At 48.2% G+C, this 19,340-nt stretch overlaps 1 protein-coding gene across 1 annotated transcript in view; it reads left to right on the forward strand.

The window, feature by feature from the left end:
- Positions 1 to 2,848: 2,848 nt before the first annotated feature.
- Positions 2,849 to 19,340, forward strand: part of Klf9 (Kruppel like factor 9) — a 23,523-nt gene continuing 7,031 nt past the window's right edge. Inside the window, exon 1 of the mRNA XM_005352066.2 lies at positions 2,849 to 4,943. Within this exon, the coding sequence (XP_005352123.1) occupies positions 4,439 to 4,943 (505 nt within the window). The 5' untranslated portion in view covers positions 2,849 to 4,438. The remainder of the gene's footprint in view (positions 4,944 to 19,340) is intronic.

Genomic DNA, 19,340 nt, shown 5'->3' on the forward strand with positions numbered 1-19,340 from the left:
CCGCCTGCCTCTTAGATCCTGTTTTTAAAAAGAATAATTGGGGGGGGGGGGGGGAAGCGTTCTCATTAAATACCAGATTAAGGTTCTCCAACCTTCACTGCGGTAACACGTGGTGTAAGCAGACAAGGTAAACCAGAGAGCAAATCTTACTCTAGGGGCTCCTGCCCCAGGATATTTGGGACAGTCTCCAGCAACCCCGTCAGGATTCTACAATCTCCCTTCCTAAGTACAGGGATTACAGGTCTGCCCTTCCACACCCCAACCTGCCCTTTAGGGACTTTTTAAAGACCCCTGCAAATGGCAGGAGTGTGAGTCTCTGCTACTGTATTAATCTAATCCTATCAGTCTGCAGATAAGGAGGTGGCTCAGAGGGTTAGGTGAGGTCACAGGTCTCATCTTAGGCCCCAGAGGCCTGTAGCCTTCAGGCACTACCTTGTACTACATCATTAATGATAATTATTTTAGGAAGCCTTGTAAATATGGCTCATTGTTCTGACTACAGGCTCTTAGCCAGAGCCTCCAGAACTTGGATAATGAAGCCTTCAACTTAGGGAGAGTGTGGAGAGGCGAACAATATAAACTAGAAGCAGTTACAATCTTTGAATTCCAGTGTACCTCTGGGTGGGGATATTTGGAGTAGAGATGTATAAAGACTAACTTGGGAAAGCAGACCTCTTATCTTTATGTGATATAATACTAACAGGGTAAATTGCCAAAATTTAATTGAGACAACCAGCATAAGCTGGTTTTAATCATAAAACTATTATGGTACATTCCAACACAGCAAGGAAAATGTCATTAAAAATACAAGGGAAAAATCATGATGTAGGATTTATTACTTGTGCTATCAAACACATGTATTTTTTTTTTTTTTTTTTTTAGCATGGACAGACTCCTTTGAATTTCTGTCCTCATGCCTATCTCACAGTGAAGAAGATAAATATCTGAGAAGGAACGGCCAGGAAAGGGGACTATGGTGCACAGTGCTGGAATGGCTGGATTTGAAAACATTCTCTCAGTCAAGTAGCAGTTGTTTTGCAAATCTGTAAGAGAAATTCACACAGATGAAATCTGCCTTCTCCGTCTTTATTTTTTTCTTTTCTTTTTTTTTTTTTTTTTTTTTTTTTTTGAGGCAGGGTTTCTCTGTGTAACAGCCGTAGCTGACCTGGAACCAGCTCTTGTAGACCAGGCTGGCCTCGAACTCACAGAGATCCTCCTGCCTCTGCCTCCCAAGTTCTGGGATTAAAGATGTGCACCACCACCTCCCGGTTTGATCTTTATAACTGATTCGAGAGTATCAGAGAACTCAGTCCAAACCACACAAAATTAAAGGGCACTGAAGAGAAGGCAGAAAGAAGTAAGGAAATTTAGAGCTTAAGATATAAAAAACCCCTGAGGTTACTGTATTCAAATTCAGGATCATAATCTTTAAGGAACGTTGCAGGCTTTTCTTTTTTTTTTTCCTGAGAATACTTATCTTAATCTTAAAGTTTTTTTTTTTTTTTTTTTTTTTTTTTTTTTTTTTTTTTTTTTTTTTTTTGAGGCAGGGTTTCTCTGTGTAACAGCCGTAGCTGACCTGGAACCAGCTCTTGTAGACCAGGCTGGCCTCGAACTCACAGAGATCCTCCTGCCTCTGCCTCCCAAGTGCTGGGATTAAAGGCGTGCGCCACCATCGCCCGGCTTTAATCTTAAAGTTTTTGTTAGCCACTCAGACCTAGACCAGAAGAGACTTGGATGAGTGTAACTCATGCCAGTGGACACACAGTGGACACACAGTGGACACCCAGTGGACACACAGGTCTGGGAGGCTGTGTAGGCCTTGATCGTGAGGCTCCTGGAGAGAGCCACTGGTTATCTGTGCTGTGTCCTAGGAGGCAGACAGAGGTACAAATCCAAAAATCATGCACCTTAGGGACAGAGTTTATTCTACAAAAAAAGACCACAAATTAAGTAAAATCAATCCCTCCTTCCTCCTTCCCTTTATTGCTTCCCTGCCCTCTCTCCCTCCCTTTCTTTTTTGAGAAAGGCTCTGACTCTTTAGTCCAGGCTACCCCCAGGCTGGTGTCTTCAAATGCTCCATCCTCCTCAGTCCCTAACTAGGACTTCAGCTGTGTACCATCATAGCCAGCTCCTGGGAATTCTTCCCTGAAATTAAGGATCTTAGAATGCAAAAATAAATAAATAAATCCAAGATGGCTTTCCTGTCACGTGGTGAACTGTACGTCTACTTGCGTGAGGGTGCAAGGGTGTGGGTGTGTGTGGGCCTGGCACTGAGCAAGACTCCCATCTTTCATGGGGTGGGATACTGACTTGTGGTGGTGGTAATTCTCCACAGGCCAGTCCCTCCTTTCTGTTTGTTCTTTTCCCAGGAAATGACCTTGTGTCCCCTTCCTGCTTCACTTTAGAAGTCGAAATAATCTGCTCTAACCTTCAAACTGGAAGGATTCGTCTGAAACCCAGAAGAACCAGGTGGAAGCATCCCAAAGATTGAAGATGAATCAGTAGTGGGAGTCAGAGTTAGTTAGATACTGTGAAATTAGCATCTCATAGAAACAAGAGCCTTTCATACTCAGAATAAGTAGACAGATTTTGAATCAGCAGTGCCCCTGTTATAATGGCCTTTGATTCTTTGCTCAGCTACAAAGATGGAAAACAACTCCAGCATTCACGACAAACCCACACTAATTGTTAATCAAGTAATGCCACACAATTCAGTTGGTAAGGATTTCTGGCTGATTCCAGTTCTTAAGAATCTATTTAACATAGTTAATATTTCACAGGGGCTAGGTTCTTCTAAAGCCGAGCTGGGAATCAGGAACCCTGTGGTTTCTATTGAGTTCTGCCACTATCTACCTGATAAAGCAGAAAAGTCTTGTTCTTCAACATTTGTAAAGCAAGAGGAAGGAAATGTGCCCGAAAGGAATTGGGAGGAGTCCCCGAAAAGAAAAGGATTTTTAAAGTTATGCAAATGAGGAGTTTCTCTTCCCTGGCTTTAGTGACTGCTTGGGGCAGTAGAAACACTGGGGCAGAGCAAAATACCAAGGCGTACATTGGATATAGAACCTGATCTTTTGTTAGCTGTTTTTTTCCCGATGAATTTCTAATAGTTTATACGTAGGGTGAAGAACTTTTAACCATCTCCAAAGTGCTGCCATTCAAACAAGAACGAATTGATTCTGTCGCTTCAGAGTTTGTCCTTGGATGACGTGACCTGCCATATTGAGGGTTTGTTTAAAACTATAGATTCACACTGCATTTATTAATCACCCATGCTCCCCTCTATATTTCAGGGTTACCACCAGCAACACAAAATGTAAAGATCTGTCCAGTTTCGCTACAGCTCCGCAGGTTTACAAGTGTCGGGCGCTTGCTTTCGGAACGCCCTTCTGATTGGCTGAGCCAATGCCAGTGACATCAACCAACTTACTTTTGATTGGAAGACTGGTTGCTGGGACTGTAGCGTTTGCAGGAAGTCACTTAACTATTTGAGGGCTGGAAACCCGAAGCTGAAGTTCTGTGTCGTCCCTAGGGACGGGTGTAACCGCCTGGGGGAAGATACGTCCCTAAGCCACGCCAGCCGGCACGTGGGCAGGGAGGCGTGGGCGCGCGCGCGGACCGGGCGGCATCCACGGGGATGCGCTGCCCGGCTCGGAGCAGTTTCCCTTTTAAATGTCAGCGTTCGGGACTGGAGGGGCAGCACGCGGCGGCGAAACGGAACAGTCGGATTGGCCGCGCGCCGTAGTTCTAGACGCACCTCTCCACCGAAGGGCCCTTCTGACTGGCAGGGGGAGAAAGTAAACAGAGTTGAATCACCCTCCCCACTGGCCAATTGGAGGGGGCCTGGATTGTGACGTGATGGGATTCTGCGAAATTGTTACTGAGCTGGAGAATGCCGGAGCGGCGCGGCGCGGCAGGACCAGGGGCTCGGTGGCCGTCGGCGGACGCGGGAAGAAGTGTCTTCTAAGCGCAGCGTCCCTCTCGGCCCCCGCCCCCCGCTTCCGCGTACTCGGTTGATGCCCGGGGGCGTGAGCTGGGCGGAGAGGCGGCCGAGGGCGTGCGCCTGCCTGGCAGTTGTCTTTCCCCGCGACTCGGACGCGTTTGCAGTCTAATAAACTTGCGACCGCCACGTGTGGCATCTCTCCAAGGAGGCGTCTCAGGAGGAGGGCGCGCCCGTCGGGGGATCGCGCGGAGCGCCGGGCAGGGCGGCGGCGACAGCGGCGGAGCCGTCCGCGGCTGCTGCGTGCGGAGGCGCAGCCGGTTACGTAAAGATGAGGGGCTGAGGTCGCCTCGGCGCTCCCGCGAGTCGCGAGCTCCCGCGCCCCCGCCCCCTCGGTCTCGCCGCACCGGGCTCGTCGTCCGCGGCCAAGGTAGGGCTAGCCGAAGCTCCGCAGACACCGACAAGTTTGGCCGCACCGCCCGGGGTGCCGTCGCCCGCACCATGTCCGCGGCCGCCTACATGGACTTCGTAGCTGCCCAGTGTCTGGTTTCCATCTCCAACCGCACCGCGGTGCCGGAGCATGGGGGCGCTCCGGACACCGAGCGACTGCAACTACCTGAGCGCGAGGTGACCAAGGAGCACGGTGACCCGGGGGACACCTGGAAGGATTATTGCACACTGGTCACCATCGCCAAGAGCTTGTTGGACCTGAACAAGTACCGACCCATCCAGACCCCCTCGGTGTGCAGCGACAGTCTGGAGAGTCCCGATGAGGATATAGGATCCGACAGCGACGTGACCACCGAATCTGGGTCGAGTCCTTCCCACAGCCCGGAGGAGAGACAGGATTCTGGCAACACGCCCAGCCCGCTCTCCCTCCTCCACTCTGGAGTGGCTGCGAAGGGGAAACACGCCTCCGAAAAGAGGCACAAGTGCCCCTACAGTGGCTGTGGGAAAGTCTATGGAAAATCCTCCCATCTTAAAGCCCATTACAGAGTGCATACAGGTTAGCGGCGTCGCCTCTCCCCCGCTCCGGGCTTAGCTAACCTTTGGCCGGCCAGCATTCCTGGGCGCCCAGGACTCCGCACTCGGCCTAGAGGCTGCAAACATTTTAGAGAAGAAGCTGCTTAACTCTTGCACCCTCTCCTAACTTGGCCCCAACCTTTAGGAGCCACCCAAAAGCCCCCAAACGGCCGGGCTGAGAGTGTGGCTTGCGTGGCTTGGAGGGGAGCGGGCCCGCCCCTCCCATACCCGCCCCGCCCCCGGGACTCCGCACCCCGTCGGTGCGGGGCCGCCCCACCTGGGGACACGCTGACGCTGGGTTGTCAGATGGCGCAGCTTTTTTCCATTCCCTGGTGGGGTTGCAGCGAAGGGGTCGAGGCATGGGAGGGAGTCGCACTCTGCGTGAATCCTTTTAGGGATGACTAAGGACTCATTTAGCTGAATGGCGGCTACTTTTCAGGGCTTGCCAAGGTGGTTTTAAATTTGGCCAAGAGTCCCCTGAGAGGTTTAAAATAAAACTGCTCCAGGCTGCTGGGGAGACTGATGAAGGAATGGTTGGTGGATTAATTTCTTGACTAGTCAACCTTCCTAACTGACGTGATTCGGTGCTGATCTTTTCCCATGGGACTTAGTAGGTAGCACCTCTGAACCCTAAGTAGAGAGGTGTGGTTCTTGCTGGAGTTCAAGGCCTCAGGGATTGAATGTGGGGGTGCTTATTGCTAGCTGTAGGCCCAGCAGCACAGGCCGATGTGTCTGTAAAGACATCTGCTGTGTGGAATGGGCTTTAGGGACTTAGAAGGACCTTGGTCAACTGGCTCTGGTTGTTCCAATTAAACACGCGCTGGCAAGGCTGGCAGGCATTCGCGCTGTCTGGTCGGCTGGGGAAGGGTCGTTTGGGACTGCTACCATCAGGCAGCAGGCCTTTCCCGTCTGCCCTGAGACAGCCTGTTTAAGAAGTTGTTTGCATTGTGTGGCAAGGCGTAGAGGCTTTTTGGTGTGAAGATTTGCTGTTTTGGTTTCAAAATGGTACTCTCCTTGGGATTTTCGGCCTTGCTTGTGTTTTAAAGGAAGGACTGTGTAGCCACTTTTCCTTTTTTTACTTCCTTTGGAAAGCTAGTCTCTTGGAGGTGGTTGCCAGCACCCATAGAAATCTAAATTTCCTAATGATGAACAAACAAACAAAAAAACAGGTGCTTGGGGAGGTCCATTTCTGGGTTGCCTTGTGGAACAGCTCCCTTGAAAGTCTGGATCTGTAAAGCAGTTAGGGAGAGGCCTGTCCTCCCAGTGAGGGGTGTGACTTTTAGGAGGGCCCTGGGAGGCGAGGAGTGGTCTATGAACTCAGCCTGTTACCACAGCTGTCGGGAGGGCCTGGCCATGTCAGCCATATTCCCAGGGTTCAGTGGCTCCCGTGGACACCCACTGCCACCTTGAGCAAAGGCATTTTCTCCTTCAGGAAGGCTGCCCGATGGTGTAAGAGGGGAGGCCCGCAGTGCCTCCGTGGCCCAGCAGTAGATCCCTGGCATTCTGGGCCATTTCGGCTGAGTGCTCTTCTCCGGCATTTATAGAAATGGCTGCTCATGTGTGCATGCATGCGGGCGGCTCTTTAATTCTCCATAAGGCACGTCAGCTCAGCTGCTTCGGGAGAACCTTTCCTAGTGGAAAAGGAAGTGAAATAAATACTCTTCCCGTTTTAAATGCTAGTCATTCTTTTGGTTCTAGGGGTGTGGTGATTGCAGGGGTCTTATTTATGTGGGGGGGGGGGAAGAAGGTGGGGATGAAGGACTCTCTGTCCTGCTAGTGTGGACAAAAACTCCAGCCTCTCCAGATGTTGCCCAAAGTGTACTGACGAGGAGGCACATGCCAAGTTTGAGTTTCAGGCTTTTGGATTCTCAGACAGCTTCAGGTTAGATCATGGCTGGGTGGGGCAAGGAGCTTCCTGATTTTCTTTCTGCTGGTTCTTAAATCCTGAAGGTGCCTGGAGACAGGCGTTCTGTGAAAATCTTAAGAGCTGAATCCCTGCCACACCCCCTTGTTGAGTGCCGTGCTCCACACATTCCCTTGAGAACCCCCCTGCTTGCTCACTTCCTTAGAGAGCCTTGCACTGCTCTGCTTCAGACGCCAGCAGCTTTAGAAGTCGAAGCATTTGAAAAAATGTTCTAGTGAATTCAGTGGAGCTCCTTCGGTGGTGTCCCGAGGAAGGACACAGTTGAGGTGGCTGAATGAGGCCAAGGCTCGGGTTTGCCTTTCTCTTATTCCCTGAGACCCTCCACGGGTCTAAATAATTCGGGGTTTGCACACTGGAGCGCACGGCTGCAGAATTTGCTTTGCAGATTTGTTTGCTGTGGACGGCACAGAGTTGATAAAAATTTCATTAGTTACCAGCATCGAAAAATCAGGATTCTGGCAGGAGGCCAGATTTCTTGTTCTCTGGAAAAATCAGAAGATCTGGCAAACAGTGAGTGGGCCCGGATCCTTGCCTAGCAACAGTTGGTTTGAACTGCTTTGTATTGGGTGGATCTCATGGATTTATTTTTATTTCGGGCCTTTGGAGACGGGGTCTTGCTGAATTGGCTAAGCTGGATTTGAATTTGAGGTCTTCCTGGCCACCCCCTTCCCATCCCCTAAATGTTTAAGTTATATGTATACTAGACTTACACTTTTTCCTTGGATACTCAAACTGCCTGGCAGAAGGCACTGGCAAAACAGAAGCCTTCCTCCAGTTTGGGAATAGACTGGTCTTCCTCAGGAGTGTCTATACTGGTCAATTCTAACTCAGATGGGAACGGTTGCTTCCGGGTAGCCCGTGTCTCTTTCACTGTTCCCTGTAGCTTTGGTGTTACCTGTTTGAGAGTCTGGTGTTATTCTGGTGTGATGTGGCTGGATGTGGTAGCACATGCCCTTAATTCCAGCTCTCAGGAGACATAGGCAGGTAGATCTCTCTAAGTTTGAGGCCACCCTGGTCTACACAGCAAGGTCCAGGCCAGCCAGGGCTACAAAGTGTGACCCTGACTCAAACATACATGTGATGTGAAGCCACTTAGGGGCTAGAGGTGCATGTTTAGTGTGTGCCCAAGACCCTGGGTTCAATTCTTAGCACCCAAACAAAAGCCTAGCGAATCCAGGTCTCAGGGCCAGAGCCAGCTCTGGCTGTGGCCCCAAGCCCTTGTCTGAGAGGCCTTAGTGACTGAAGTGTTGTCTCCTGGTCCTTATCACTTTCTCCTCTTTTTATGAGTACAAGGAAACCCTGTACCCTGGTCCTTAAGGAGATGTGCTCTTTACCCTTGTTCTTTCCAGACAACTTCCTACAGCGATAAGCGATAGTATTTCAGAAACTGCATCCTTCCCGGAGGTATTTACATCGAAACCCAACTGAGTGATGAGGAGATGACTTGCCCACAGGAGTATTTCTCTTCTCTTTTCCTACTACATGTCCCCTGAGGAGACTTGAGATGATCTTATTCTACAAATGCCCACCCTGTACCCTATGGTGACTTAACACTGACAGGAAAAATTACAGAGCTACTTAGGGACTGTGCCCCTCAGAAGGCCACACATCATTCTAATTCCTAAGATTGTTTCCATCTGTCAAAGAGTCCATTTTTGCCCACCTACCCCAGTGAGACTGTCTAGACCCACCTTCAAATGCCCCGTGTGGAGAAAGAACAATGAATTGTAGAGAAGCAAGCGTAGAGCCACATGCAGCTTCCCACTGATGGTTTTGTGGGGTTGTTAGTGAATTCCAGATAAGGTGCTCTTCCCTTGAGTCTGGGACAGGGTGGCCTTTGGTTATTTGGCCTAGTTGAAATCTCCCCTTGAGATGGAGACCCACCCTGGTGACTCTTGTTTCTGGTCTGGAAGAGAAGAAGGACCAGTTAAATGCAGGAGCCCTCCTCCATCTCTTACTTGCCCTATTGTTGGCAAAGCAGGGTGGCCTGAGAGGCTTCTCCTGAAGCTGGCAAGGGTCCCTGCTTCACAGCACGAAATGCAAATGGGGTCCAGTTACAAAGCACGTGGGTGTTTCCTTGGTTTCCCTCTCAGAGGAGTGTGTGTGTGCGCGCACGCCCGGGGTTGGAGGAGGGAGGCAGCAGAGGAAATGGGGCCCTCTGGATGGTGGCACCCCATTGCCTCCAGACACAATGCTATAACGGGAGGGAAGTGGACCTTTGGACTCCATTCCTGTCGCAACTGTTGATGCTTAATCCCAAGAACCAGTCATTCTGCGGTGTCTGTGGGAAACTCCCAAAGTGAACTTCCCAGGGAGAAACATCATAGGACGGTGATCTTCCCTAATAAGTTCATTGAGAGGAAAAGGGGGCAGATGCTTCCCAGGCACTTTCAGAAGCCCCTAAAACCACAGGGCTAGCTCTGCTAGGAGCCTGCTTTCAGCTCGGTTTCTGGATGCCTTCCGACCATTAGCATTGTTGGTATTGAAAAACAACACCCGGGGCCTGTTGTGTTTCTTAGCCTGGTTTTTATTTTCTCTCTCATGCCTTATCTATTCTCAAGGTTGGGGGGGGGGGGAGCTTACAGCTAGAAACCTCCCCCACATCACCCTCCCACCCTTCCCTAGTGTTTCTCCAGCAAACCCAGCGCCCACGGAGGAACGTAAATTAATGCCTAGTAATTGGTACAAAGGCACTTTCTGTTTCTATGCAACACACGCAAAAAGGAGAGGCAAAAAAGAAAGGGGGAGAAAAAAAAACCCACTGATGTTAAAATAGGAAAGAGATCCTTCCAGCAGTGGTCTTGGGTAATCCTGGCTCCCAGTCCGCCCCACTTTTTGTTGGAAGTTAGTCACAGGCCTGGGTCTAACTCAAGAGTGCTTGGAGGCCGTAGTTGTTGGTCTGAAAAGAATAGGCCTTGGAGGTTGGAAGTGACCTTGAAAGGTCATCTCATCCATCACTTTGTCTAGAAAAGAGCAAGTGCCCACCCTCTGAGATGGGCTTGTTCTGCCGAAGCCTTTGGAGGAACTTGGGAGATTTGGAGGCACACCGCCAAGATACAGAAGCCCTCCTGCCTTGGCTGGCATGTGACTGAGCTTATCCGGGAATCTTCTAGTGCCTGCAGTTCTCAGGAGAAAACCTTAAAGCCCGTGGCTTCCAGCTTGCTTCTGGGAGTGCTCAGTTCTGCCTCCATTGTGAGTTCCTGAGGTTTTTGACTCTGTAATTAACAAGGCTTTATTTTTGTTGTTGTTTTAAATCTAGGCCTAAAATGCTGCTATAAGGGGAATTAATCTAGTAAAGGGGCTTGGTGAAGTGGCCTGGCCTCTGCCCTTTTATTACCAGCCAACTCCACTACGGAAGCAGTCCCAGGCAAAGCTCTGAGACAGCCGTTGCTCTCCCTTCCTGGAAGGCTCCTAGAACTTCAGTACCAGTTTGGTACATTCAGGCCAAGAGTGAGCATTGTCTTGGCCTCAAGCAGCCTCCTCAGCAAGGACTAACATCAACAAAGAGGATGGGGTTCCCCGCTAGGGAAGGGAGAAGCATTTCTTTTTCTGGGGTCTTCCTGGACGTAGTGCCTGAACACCTGTTAGGTGTGCCTTCAAACTCCCTTTTTCCTGGGCTCCTCCCTCTTCCCAGGCCCCAGGTCTTTGGAGGCCTGTGGTAAAAATGAGAACCTGGACCTGGAATTCAAAGGTTTCCCACCTCATCCTCCTAGGCCAGAGCTTCTGGGTCTTTGAGTAAATGAATGTGTTTCTGGACTTGGGAGATGGAACCTGAACCTCCCGAGTGCTAGGCAAGCGACCACTGCAGTATATCCCCAGGTTTTTTGTTTTTATTATTATTATTTTTTTTTGAGATAGAGTTTCTCTTTATAGCCTGCCTGTCCTGGAACTCACTCTGTAGACCAGGCTGGCCTTGAACTAAGGGATTTGCCTGCTTCTACCTCCCACCCTGAGTTTATTTTTAAAATAAGGTTGAGAATGAGCACTACTATGACCTGGAGAGTGGAATCCATCCCTGACTGGCCCGACTGAGTCCTTTGAAAAAATGAAGAGGTTATTTAAATTAAATAGATTAAAATAAAACCGTGGGAGCTTATACCATACAAAATTAATGACGAGGTTTTGAAATACCCGCGGTGCTGTGTTCTGTCTTCAGAGAAGTTTAGACATGTTTTGGAACCTCCCTCTTCATAGAAGTGAACGGATGCTTCTGGAAGTCTGTGACAAGTGGGAGCTGCTGGATAGGCAGGCACAGGGACAAACGGCCCAGAGGCTGACCTGAGGTGATAGGCATTTTGTTTATTTTTAGTTATGTGAAGGTATGTGTCGGATGCCTGTGGGTATGTGCACGTGAGTTCAGGTGACCACAGGGGCCAGATGTGCCCGGTCCCTTGGAGAAGGAGTTAGTTATACAGATGTGGGTGCAGACTGGAAAGAATTATACAGATGGTGTTGCCCAGAACAATGAGAGAAAGGTGGGGGAACTTGACCATCTGTCCTTTCCAAGGGCCTGACTCTGCTAAGTTTCAGTCAGTGACGAAGTGGCTCTGGCCTGTCGGTTGTCTGAGAGGAGCTAGGTTAGGGCTTTCCAGAGGCGCCTGTACGTCAGCATGGAGTGAAGGGTACCATGGTTGGGAGGGGAGCACTGGCTGTTAGCATCCTCTCCGTAGGCCTATCCTGACGCCCTTACTCTCATCACAAGGACTCAGGCCCAAGCTCTTGTGTCCCTGAACCTCAGGTTTCTCACCTGTGAAGTGGAGCTCCGTAATTACATAGTCATGAAGTTATGAGGCCAAGTTCAGATGAGGAGACATTTAAAAGATGTAGCATGCTCATCTTATGCTGAGAATTATTACAATTAAAAGTAAACACTTTATATATATATATATCACCCAGAATCCTTTGAGAGTCTTAGAATTTTTGTTTAACATTCTAGGTGGATCCAGTGTCAGTCAGTTGAGGCTACTGAGTGGCTGAGAAGTGAAAGGTGTGTTAAATGCTGGTGGCCGTGGTGACTTTGTGAGTGTTGTCATGTTGAGTATGTAGTCTGTCCGGTCCTGGGCTAAACAGCTTACGTGTGTCACATATAAACAGTCATCCCACAAGATAGAAATATACTGTTTTTCTTATTTAATGGGAGGAGCCAGACTACGTAGTTAACCTAGTCTGAGTTATGCTGGGAATTTCTACTGTGTTCCAAGGTTCGAAGAGGGTAGTGACCTTAACTCTGTGGCTGCCTCCCAGGGAGAAGAGATTCCGTGTTTCCTGTGGCTCTTTTGTGTTTGTTGACCCTAAAGCCAGCTTAAGCTGTCTTCTCTGTGTCCTAGCTGTGCTGTGAAGATGTTTTTCATGAGCCTTGGTTAGGAAAGTCAACAGAAGTACTGACTCCGACCATGTCATCCAAAATTGTTTAATTCCAGCCGGAAAAAGAACCTATTTTGTTATGTAGCTCAGTCCAACCTGAAACTATGTCATCAAAACTATTCAAACTATCCTGCCTCGGCCTCCAGAGTGCTGAGATTATAGGCCAGTGTCACTACACCTGCAAGGGCTGGGTTTTGGATCCATAGACAAGTTGAAAACAAGGAAGTCTGTAGACTTGGAGAAAACAGTGCTCCAAGCTCCAAACATGGTGTCACACACCTATGGCCCCAACATTTGGCAGGTTGGGGCCCGAGACTGCAGTGTGCTAGAGGCCAACCTAGGCTAATCTACTTAGCAAAGCTTTTTAAAAAGTGTTTATTATTATTATTAAAAGTAGAGCTCCAGGTTCAAGGTGTTTCTGGATCCAGGCATTCAGTGTCCTTCGCTCTGTCCCTTCTCTCTGTGTCTTTGCCACCCTGTTGCTGGCTCTGGCTTCATTCATGAGCTGCTTCTCTCTGAATGGTGCTAAAATGGCTGCCAAGCAACACCAGATTCACTTCCTGCCAATTCAGCAAAGCCACGCGAAAAGACTACTTCCCGTTCCTAACGATTCCAGCAAACGACCGAGGCTTTAAGCCATGACTGAGCATAAATTGTGTGTCCCTTATGAAAGCCATCAGTGTGGCAGGACCAGATTCCATCACATCCAAGCCTCCCGAGTCTGACGGTGTGAACTCAGCTACTGAACTCCGAGGACTCAGAGGAAGAAGAGCTGGTTGCAGGAGGAAACGGGAGCACTGTTTCTTACAAGAAGAGGGAATACAGTCCAGACAAGGCAACTCGAACATCAATGTCCACGTAGGCTTGCAAGCAGGATGCACCAACGAGCAGCATTTATTTTTTTCTGCTCTCTGGAGCTTAGCAGAAGAGATAGGCCATGAGTGAACTGACAGAAGAGACTGCAGAGGAAAGGTGATTTCAACACGTGTTGGAAGTGCTCACACACCCACAGGCCCACCCGAGGAGACGGTCAGGAGACCAGGACCAAAAATTCACATGGGACAAGTTTATCTGGAGCAGTGTGATCTTCAAGGGTATTTACATGATCGTGACTCCAGATTCTCCATTTCAGTGCTTAGGGGAGCGAATTCCATTCGCATGAACATTTATTATCCACAGCGCTAATAGATAAGGTCTGTGTGCAAAGACGAGCCATTTATGAAGCGGTTCCCACCGAGATTGCAAAATCCTTTCTGTGTGCACAGTACTCAGTAGAAACACCATGATAAATGTCAGAAACAGAAAACAGCTTACACACACACATACACACAAGTGACTTAAATTCCTGGGCTGCCGTAATTCCATTGGAGTTTTCTAACAACACTACCGTTTCAAAGACAACAGCAGAATGAAGCCAGGCGTGAAGGGCATGCCTCTGGTGCGAGCAATTGGGAAGGGACAGGCAGGAGGAATGAATTCTGAGTGCATCCAAGGCCAGCCTGGGCCGCTTGGCCAGATCCTGTGGGGACAGGGTAGCGTGGCCGCTTCATGTTTGGAGAGCTCAGACCTACACTCCATCGTCTTTGCTGATGAAGAACGCTAAGCCGGGGGAATCTGTGACTCATTTTCTTGCAGGGATTAGTTAGTGGCTGTTTCATGGGAACCTGTGTGGGTAAGACTGTGTCACCAGAGCCATACCCTAGGACCAGCACTGTTCTGGTTCCCAGAGGGGAAGCTGGAGGCAGGTGATTAGCATCACCTGTCACTTTTCGTCCTCATGTGCCTCAGCCTAGCTGGCTGGTAGAGTGGGTATAGTGAATCAGACAGTGAGTCAGACCCCAGCCATCCCATTTCTGCTGTTGGAAAACGGCTCTGTCTCGGCAGTGTAGGAGTTCTTGGTCCCTTCTCTATTTAGGGCCAGTGAGTTTATTTAAAAGACAGTATTCCGTAACCCACACTGGCCTCAAACCTCAAGGCGATCCTCCTGTCTCAGCCTCCCAAGTGCTGGAAATATAGGAACGACTTGTTAATGTATGACATTGTGTGGTGTATCTAGGGTAAAGTTCAAAACAGCCACTCTGATTTATGGATCTTCCCCCGAGTGATAGCTCATCTGGAGTAGCCAGCTGGCCTGTTGCTCTGGCATCGTGAAGGGTCATCCACATGACAAGCCTTCCTGCAGCCTGGTGGTCTCCACTGGCTGTCACACACCCACTGTATGTCCCATCCTCACCGATACCCTGTGCTGAAGAGGGCTTCTACACAGCAGCTACAGAGTGAGATCCTGGGCTCTGTGACCCTGTGTTCCTCCAGTGGGTGGCACCTAGTCCTTTCTCTTCTCTACCCATTTGGAAGGGAGCAAACCCAGGTCTGCAGAGAGGAACGACTCACTCGGCGCCAGGAGTCCAGTCCCCGAGGTGCCATGAGTAGGTCCTGCCTAGCCTGGGCTCGCACAAGCTTCACTTGTGCTCCGGAGAGGCTGAGAGAAGGCAGCTTTTCCTGAGCACTTCCTGGTCTGTCATTAAAAGGCAGTGAAGAGCAACGGTGCTCCCTAGAGACCTCTGACATCTGCACGGATACACTTCTTCCAATCCTGTTCTGATCACAAATCGGGTTGAAAATAACAGAGAACGTTGAAAAGGCCCGTGTAAGCCTCAAACGCCCTAACTTAGCAGCACAGCCCCCTATGGACCATAGGACTTCTCTCCTGATTGTGGCTGGCGGGGGGCGGGGGAGGGCTATAGCTTATTGCTGCCCAGCATCAGCAGAGGGTATCGAGCCCAGGCAATGACCAAAATACCAGCCTCTGCATTATCACAGCAATGAAGGATCTAAGGCTTAGATTCTTAGATTCTAAGCAAAGCCATCATAGGTCAGGGGTCATGTGTACTCTAAGGTCAGGAAAGTGCTGGAAAACCCAAGGACAGTAAGAATAAAGTATATAGCATTTTGTCTGTTGAGACAGGGCTTCCAATAGCCCAGGCTTGTCAAGATTCACCTGGCTGCCAAGGATGACCTTGAACTCCTGATCCTGCTGCCTCAGCCTCAGGTGTTGGAATTTCAGGCTTGTGCCACAGCTCCAGGCTTGGTGTTCTACATTTTAAAAATGTTACTTTGAAACCTAAAGCTGGCAGAGTGGCTACTTCACTGCCTTAACAATGCCATCCCTGCCCTCCAGCAATGCATATGGAAAGAAGGGTCAGGAAGACAGTAGGCAAAATCAGTAGGAAATTTTCTCTCTGCCTTCAGTTCGAGCCTTGGCTCTTTCCTCACATCTCATCCGGTTGTATGCACAAAACTGAAGTGAGCATGCGAACGGTGTTTCAAAATGGTCACGCACTTTAATGCAGTGTCCTTGGGCAAATCCCCTGCCCCTTGGAGCTGGCTGTTTCTGAAACCCGGCCAGTTAGAAATCAGCAATCGTGAAAATGGAGCGAGGAAGAGGATCCATGTGTCTGAGTTAGTTATTGATCATTTGCTTCTTGTTTGATATTGAAAGCCCACTGGCCATTCATTTCTCACATCTTCTACAGTACACTGGGCCGATGAAGTCATGCTGACCTGAGAAGCAGCTCCTGGAAGCTGGGATCTGGTCTCTGAGGAACTAGCTGTGTGGGTGTGGGGCCTTCGGAGCATGGCTAGGAGCTTCCAGCTCTCAATTCTGTGACAGACTTAAATAATGCCTTCTAATGAAGTGGACCATCATGTAGACCTTTCTTGTGTTTCAAAATACCTGTTTGAAGCCGGGCGTTGCAGGTGGATCTCTGTGAGTTCGAGGCCAGCCTGGTCTACAAAGGGAGTTCCGGGAGAGGCTCCAAAGCTACAGAGAAACCCTGTCTCGAAAAACCAAAAAAAAAAAAAAAAAAACAAAAAAAAACCTGTTTGAGCTGGGCACTGCTGGCTCACGCCTTTAATCCCAGCATTCCAGAGGCAGAGGCTGGGGGTTGGGGGTATCTGAGTTCAAGGCCAGCCTGGTCTACAAAACTAGTTCTGGGACAGGCTCCAAAACTACAAAGAAACTCTGTCTCGGGAAAAACAGACTGTTTGGGGTTCATATTTTGCCTCTGCACGTGTTTTAGAATTTCCAAGATGAGGCCTCAGGACTAATAATTCAGTTTGGCCTTGAACTTACTGTATAAACCAAGCTAGATTTGGGTTTGTAAGCCTCTTGTAGCCTGCTAAATGCTAGGGTTGCAGGTATATGTCACCAAGCTCTTTAAAATATTAGATAACTTCATATCTCTGTCTCTGTTTCGCTGATTTCACTGTGTCTGCACATGACAGCCCAGGAGAATGGAGGTGACTGCCCCTTCCAACCTCTGCTGATCTCAAGCTCTCTAGATCTCATTGTGAAAATGAGCTTGAATTTCTGACCTTCCTGCCTCTGTCTCCCAAGTGCTGTGGTTACAAGCATGTACCACCATGTCTGGTCTGTGTGGGTCTGGAGATGGAACCCCAGGCTTCATGCATGCTGGAAGGAAGCCGCCACTCTATCAAGTGAAACACACCCCACACTCCCGGCTCCTTCTTTCCTCTCTTCTTCTTTCTCTTTATTTTTTATTTGGAGGTAGAGTCCCACTAAGTAGCTCAAACTGGTCTCAAACTCATGGCAGCTCTCCCTCAGTAACCCAAGTACTGGGACTATAGATGTGAGCTACCATCCCTGACTTTGTGAGGTTTGGTTTTTTGTTTTTTGTTTTTTTTGTTTTTTTTTTTACTTTGTTTGTTTGAGACAAGGTCTCACCGTGTAGTCTAAGCATGCCTTAAGCTTACGGCTATCTTCCCACATCAGCCTCCAGAGTGTTAGGGTTAGAGGTGTGCCCCACCATGCCTAGTTGTATAGTATTGCTTGATCATTAGTGCCTCTTGTAAATTTCCTATTCGCGTCTTTGTCCACTTTTATTACAGTAGACTGTGATTTTGTCTGAGTGTGTATGGGTGTTTATGTTCATGTCTGTGCAGGTGCATGTGTGAAGGCCAGAGGTTGAGCCTCAATTGTTATATTTTTTACATTTATTATTCTCTCATATAATACACCCTGACCGAAGCTTTCTCAGTGGAGTCTCTCTGCCTATCCTGGAACTCACAGTATCGACCAGGCTGAAACTCAAAGATCTGCCTGTGTGTTCATCAATTCATCTAGACTATCCAGCTAGGAAGCTTGTTTGTCTGTTTTTTGTTTTTTGAGACAGGGTTTCTCTGTGGCTTTGGAGCATGTCCTGAAACTAGCTCTTGTAGACCAGGCTGGCCTCGAACTCACAGAGATCTGCCTACCTCTGCCTCCTGAGCGCTGGGATTAAAGGCGAGTGCCACCACTGCCCAGCTCCAGCTAGGAAGCTTTAGACTCTCTTATGTCTTCCTTCCCAGTGCTGGGATTACATGTCCGTATTGCTATGCCCAGCTTTTTTTAAAAAAAAAAAAACATTTTATTTATTTATTACGTATACAGTGTTCTCTCTGCGCGTGTGCCTGTAGGCCTGAAGAGAGCACCAGATCTCATTACAGATGGTTGCCATGTGATTGCTGGGAACTGAACTCAGGACTTCTGGAGGAGTAGCTAGGGCTCCAGCCCCTGGAACTCAGGTCTTTATAGCAAGCACTATCTATCCTATCTTATTACCTGCTGTAATTTCATGAATTCATTGCTCAAGTCCTTGTTTCATAAAGTTTTATAATGTGTAAAAGTTTCATAAATATATATTGTCATGTAGACTCTGAGACAGGGGGATGGTGAGTTTGAGGCCGGACTAGACTACACAGAGAAAGACCCTGTCTCAAAAACTAAGAAAAACTATCCATGAATTTTGCTTATGGCTTCATGTTTAGAAAGCCTTTATTCCACCATGATTTAAAAACGTTGATCTGTATTTTGTTTACTTTTTAGCTTTATAGACCATTAGAATTCCTTTAAGTAAAAAACTATAAAATAGGGCTGCAGATTTAACTTTTTATCTGATGTTCCTGTTATGAAAACAATACATGTGGTCACTGACTCGAAATACTGCGTTACCATATACAAAATCCCTACAGAGACTCGGGTTTACCATGCACTAAATCATGTACTCCATCCCGATAGATTGTTGGGTTTGTTTTCAGTTCTACTGTTGCTGAGCTGGTGTCTCACAGTCTCTGTTTTATAGCTTTAATAATATGTTTTAATAAGTAGTCTGGCAAATACTTACTGTTCCGAAAAAAACCTCCTGGCAAGCCAGGCATATTTGTTCTTATATGTGGACATCAGGAATTTGTCAAGTTTGAAGAAAGAGGAATTCTTACCACCGTGTGTGTGAATGTCGGGTATGAGTTTGCGCAGAACTGTGGTGTCCCACGCTGAGTTTCGCCCTCCGAGGACGTGGGAGCTCTTCCACTGTGTGTTTTCTTTGATTCTTGGGGTATAGTTGTGAAAGTCCTGAGCCTTGATTTTTAGGTCTATTCCGAATTCTCCCGAGCAGATCCATACGAAAGTTGTGGCTCCTGCTCTTGTAACTTAGAGGGGGTCCCCCCATAGTGATCGTGACTTTTCATCTGGAAGGTTGTGTCAGCTGCAGGCTGCAGACTTCACTCCCTCTTCCACATTACTCCCATTTCCTGGACGGAGAGCCATTGTAATGGCAGGCCAGGTATCCCCGACAGCTTTGGTCTTCTTCTTTACTACTGACCTATGCTGAAGGAAGGTTTCAGATTTGTTTTCTTTAAACTTGATAAATAATTTTCTTTCTCTTTTCCTGAAAGCTTTCATTAGGGAGGAACATTAAGTTTTATCAAGTGTTCTGCATCTATCAAGGGGTGCATCTATGTAAATGCACTAGCAGTAATGTGTTTTTCTTTTTCTTTTTCTTTTTTTAGTAATGTGTTTTTCAATACCAAATTTACCCTTTTTCCCATAGACTTTTAGCGCTCTATCTATCTATCTATCTATCTATCTATCTATCTATCTATCTATCTATCTATCTATCTATTCTTTCCCTGTCAAATACAAACCGGTTTTTCCTGAAGAAGCAGGCTTGGTTCTGTGCACTTGCAGGAAGCTATAATTCTTTTTTTTTTTTTTTTTTTTTTCTATCTATCTATCTATCTATCTATCTATCTATC

Source organism: Microtus ochrogaster, chromosome 8 (assembly GCF_000317375.1).
Source record: "Microtus ochrogaster isolate Prairie Vole_2 chromosome 8, MicOch1.0, whole genome shotgun sequence".
Classification (NCBI taxonomy): domain Eukaryota; kingdom Metazoa; phylum Chordata; class Mammalia; order Rodentia; family Cricetidae; genus Microtus; species Microtus ochrogaster.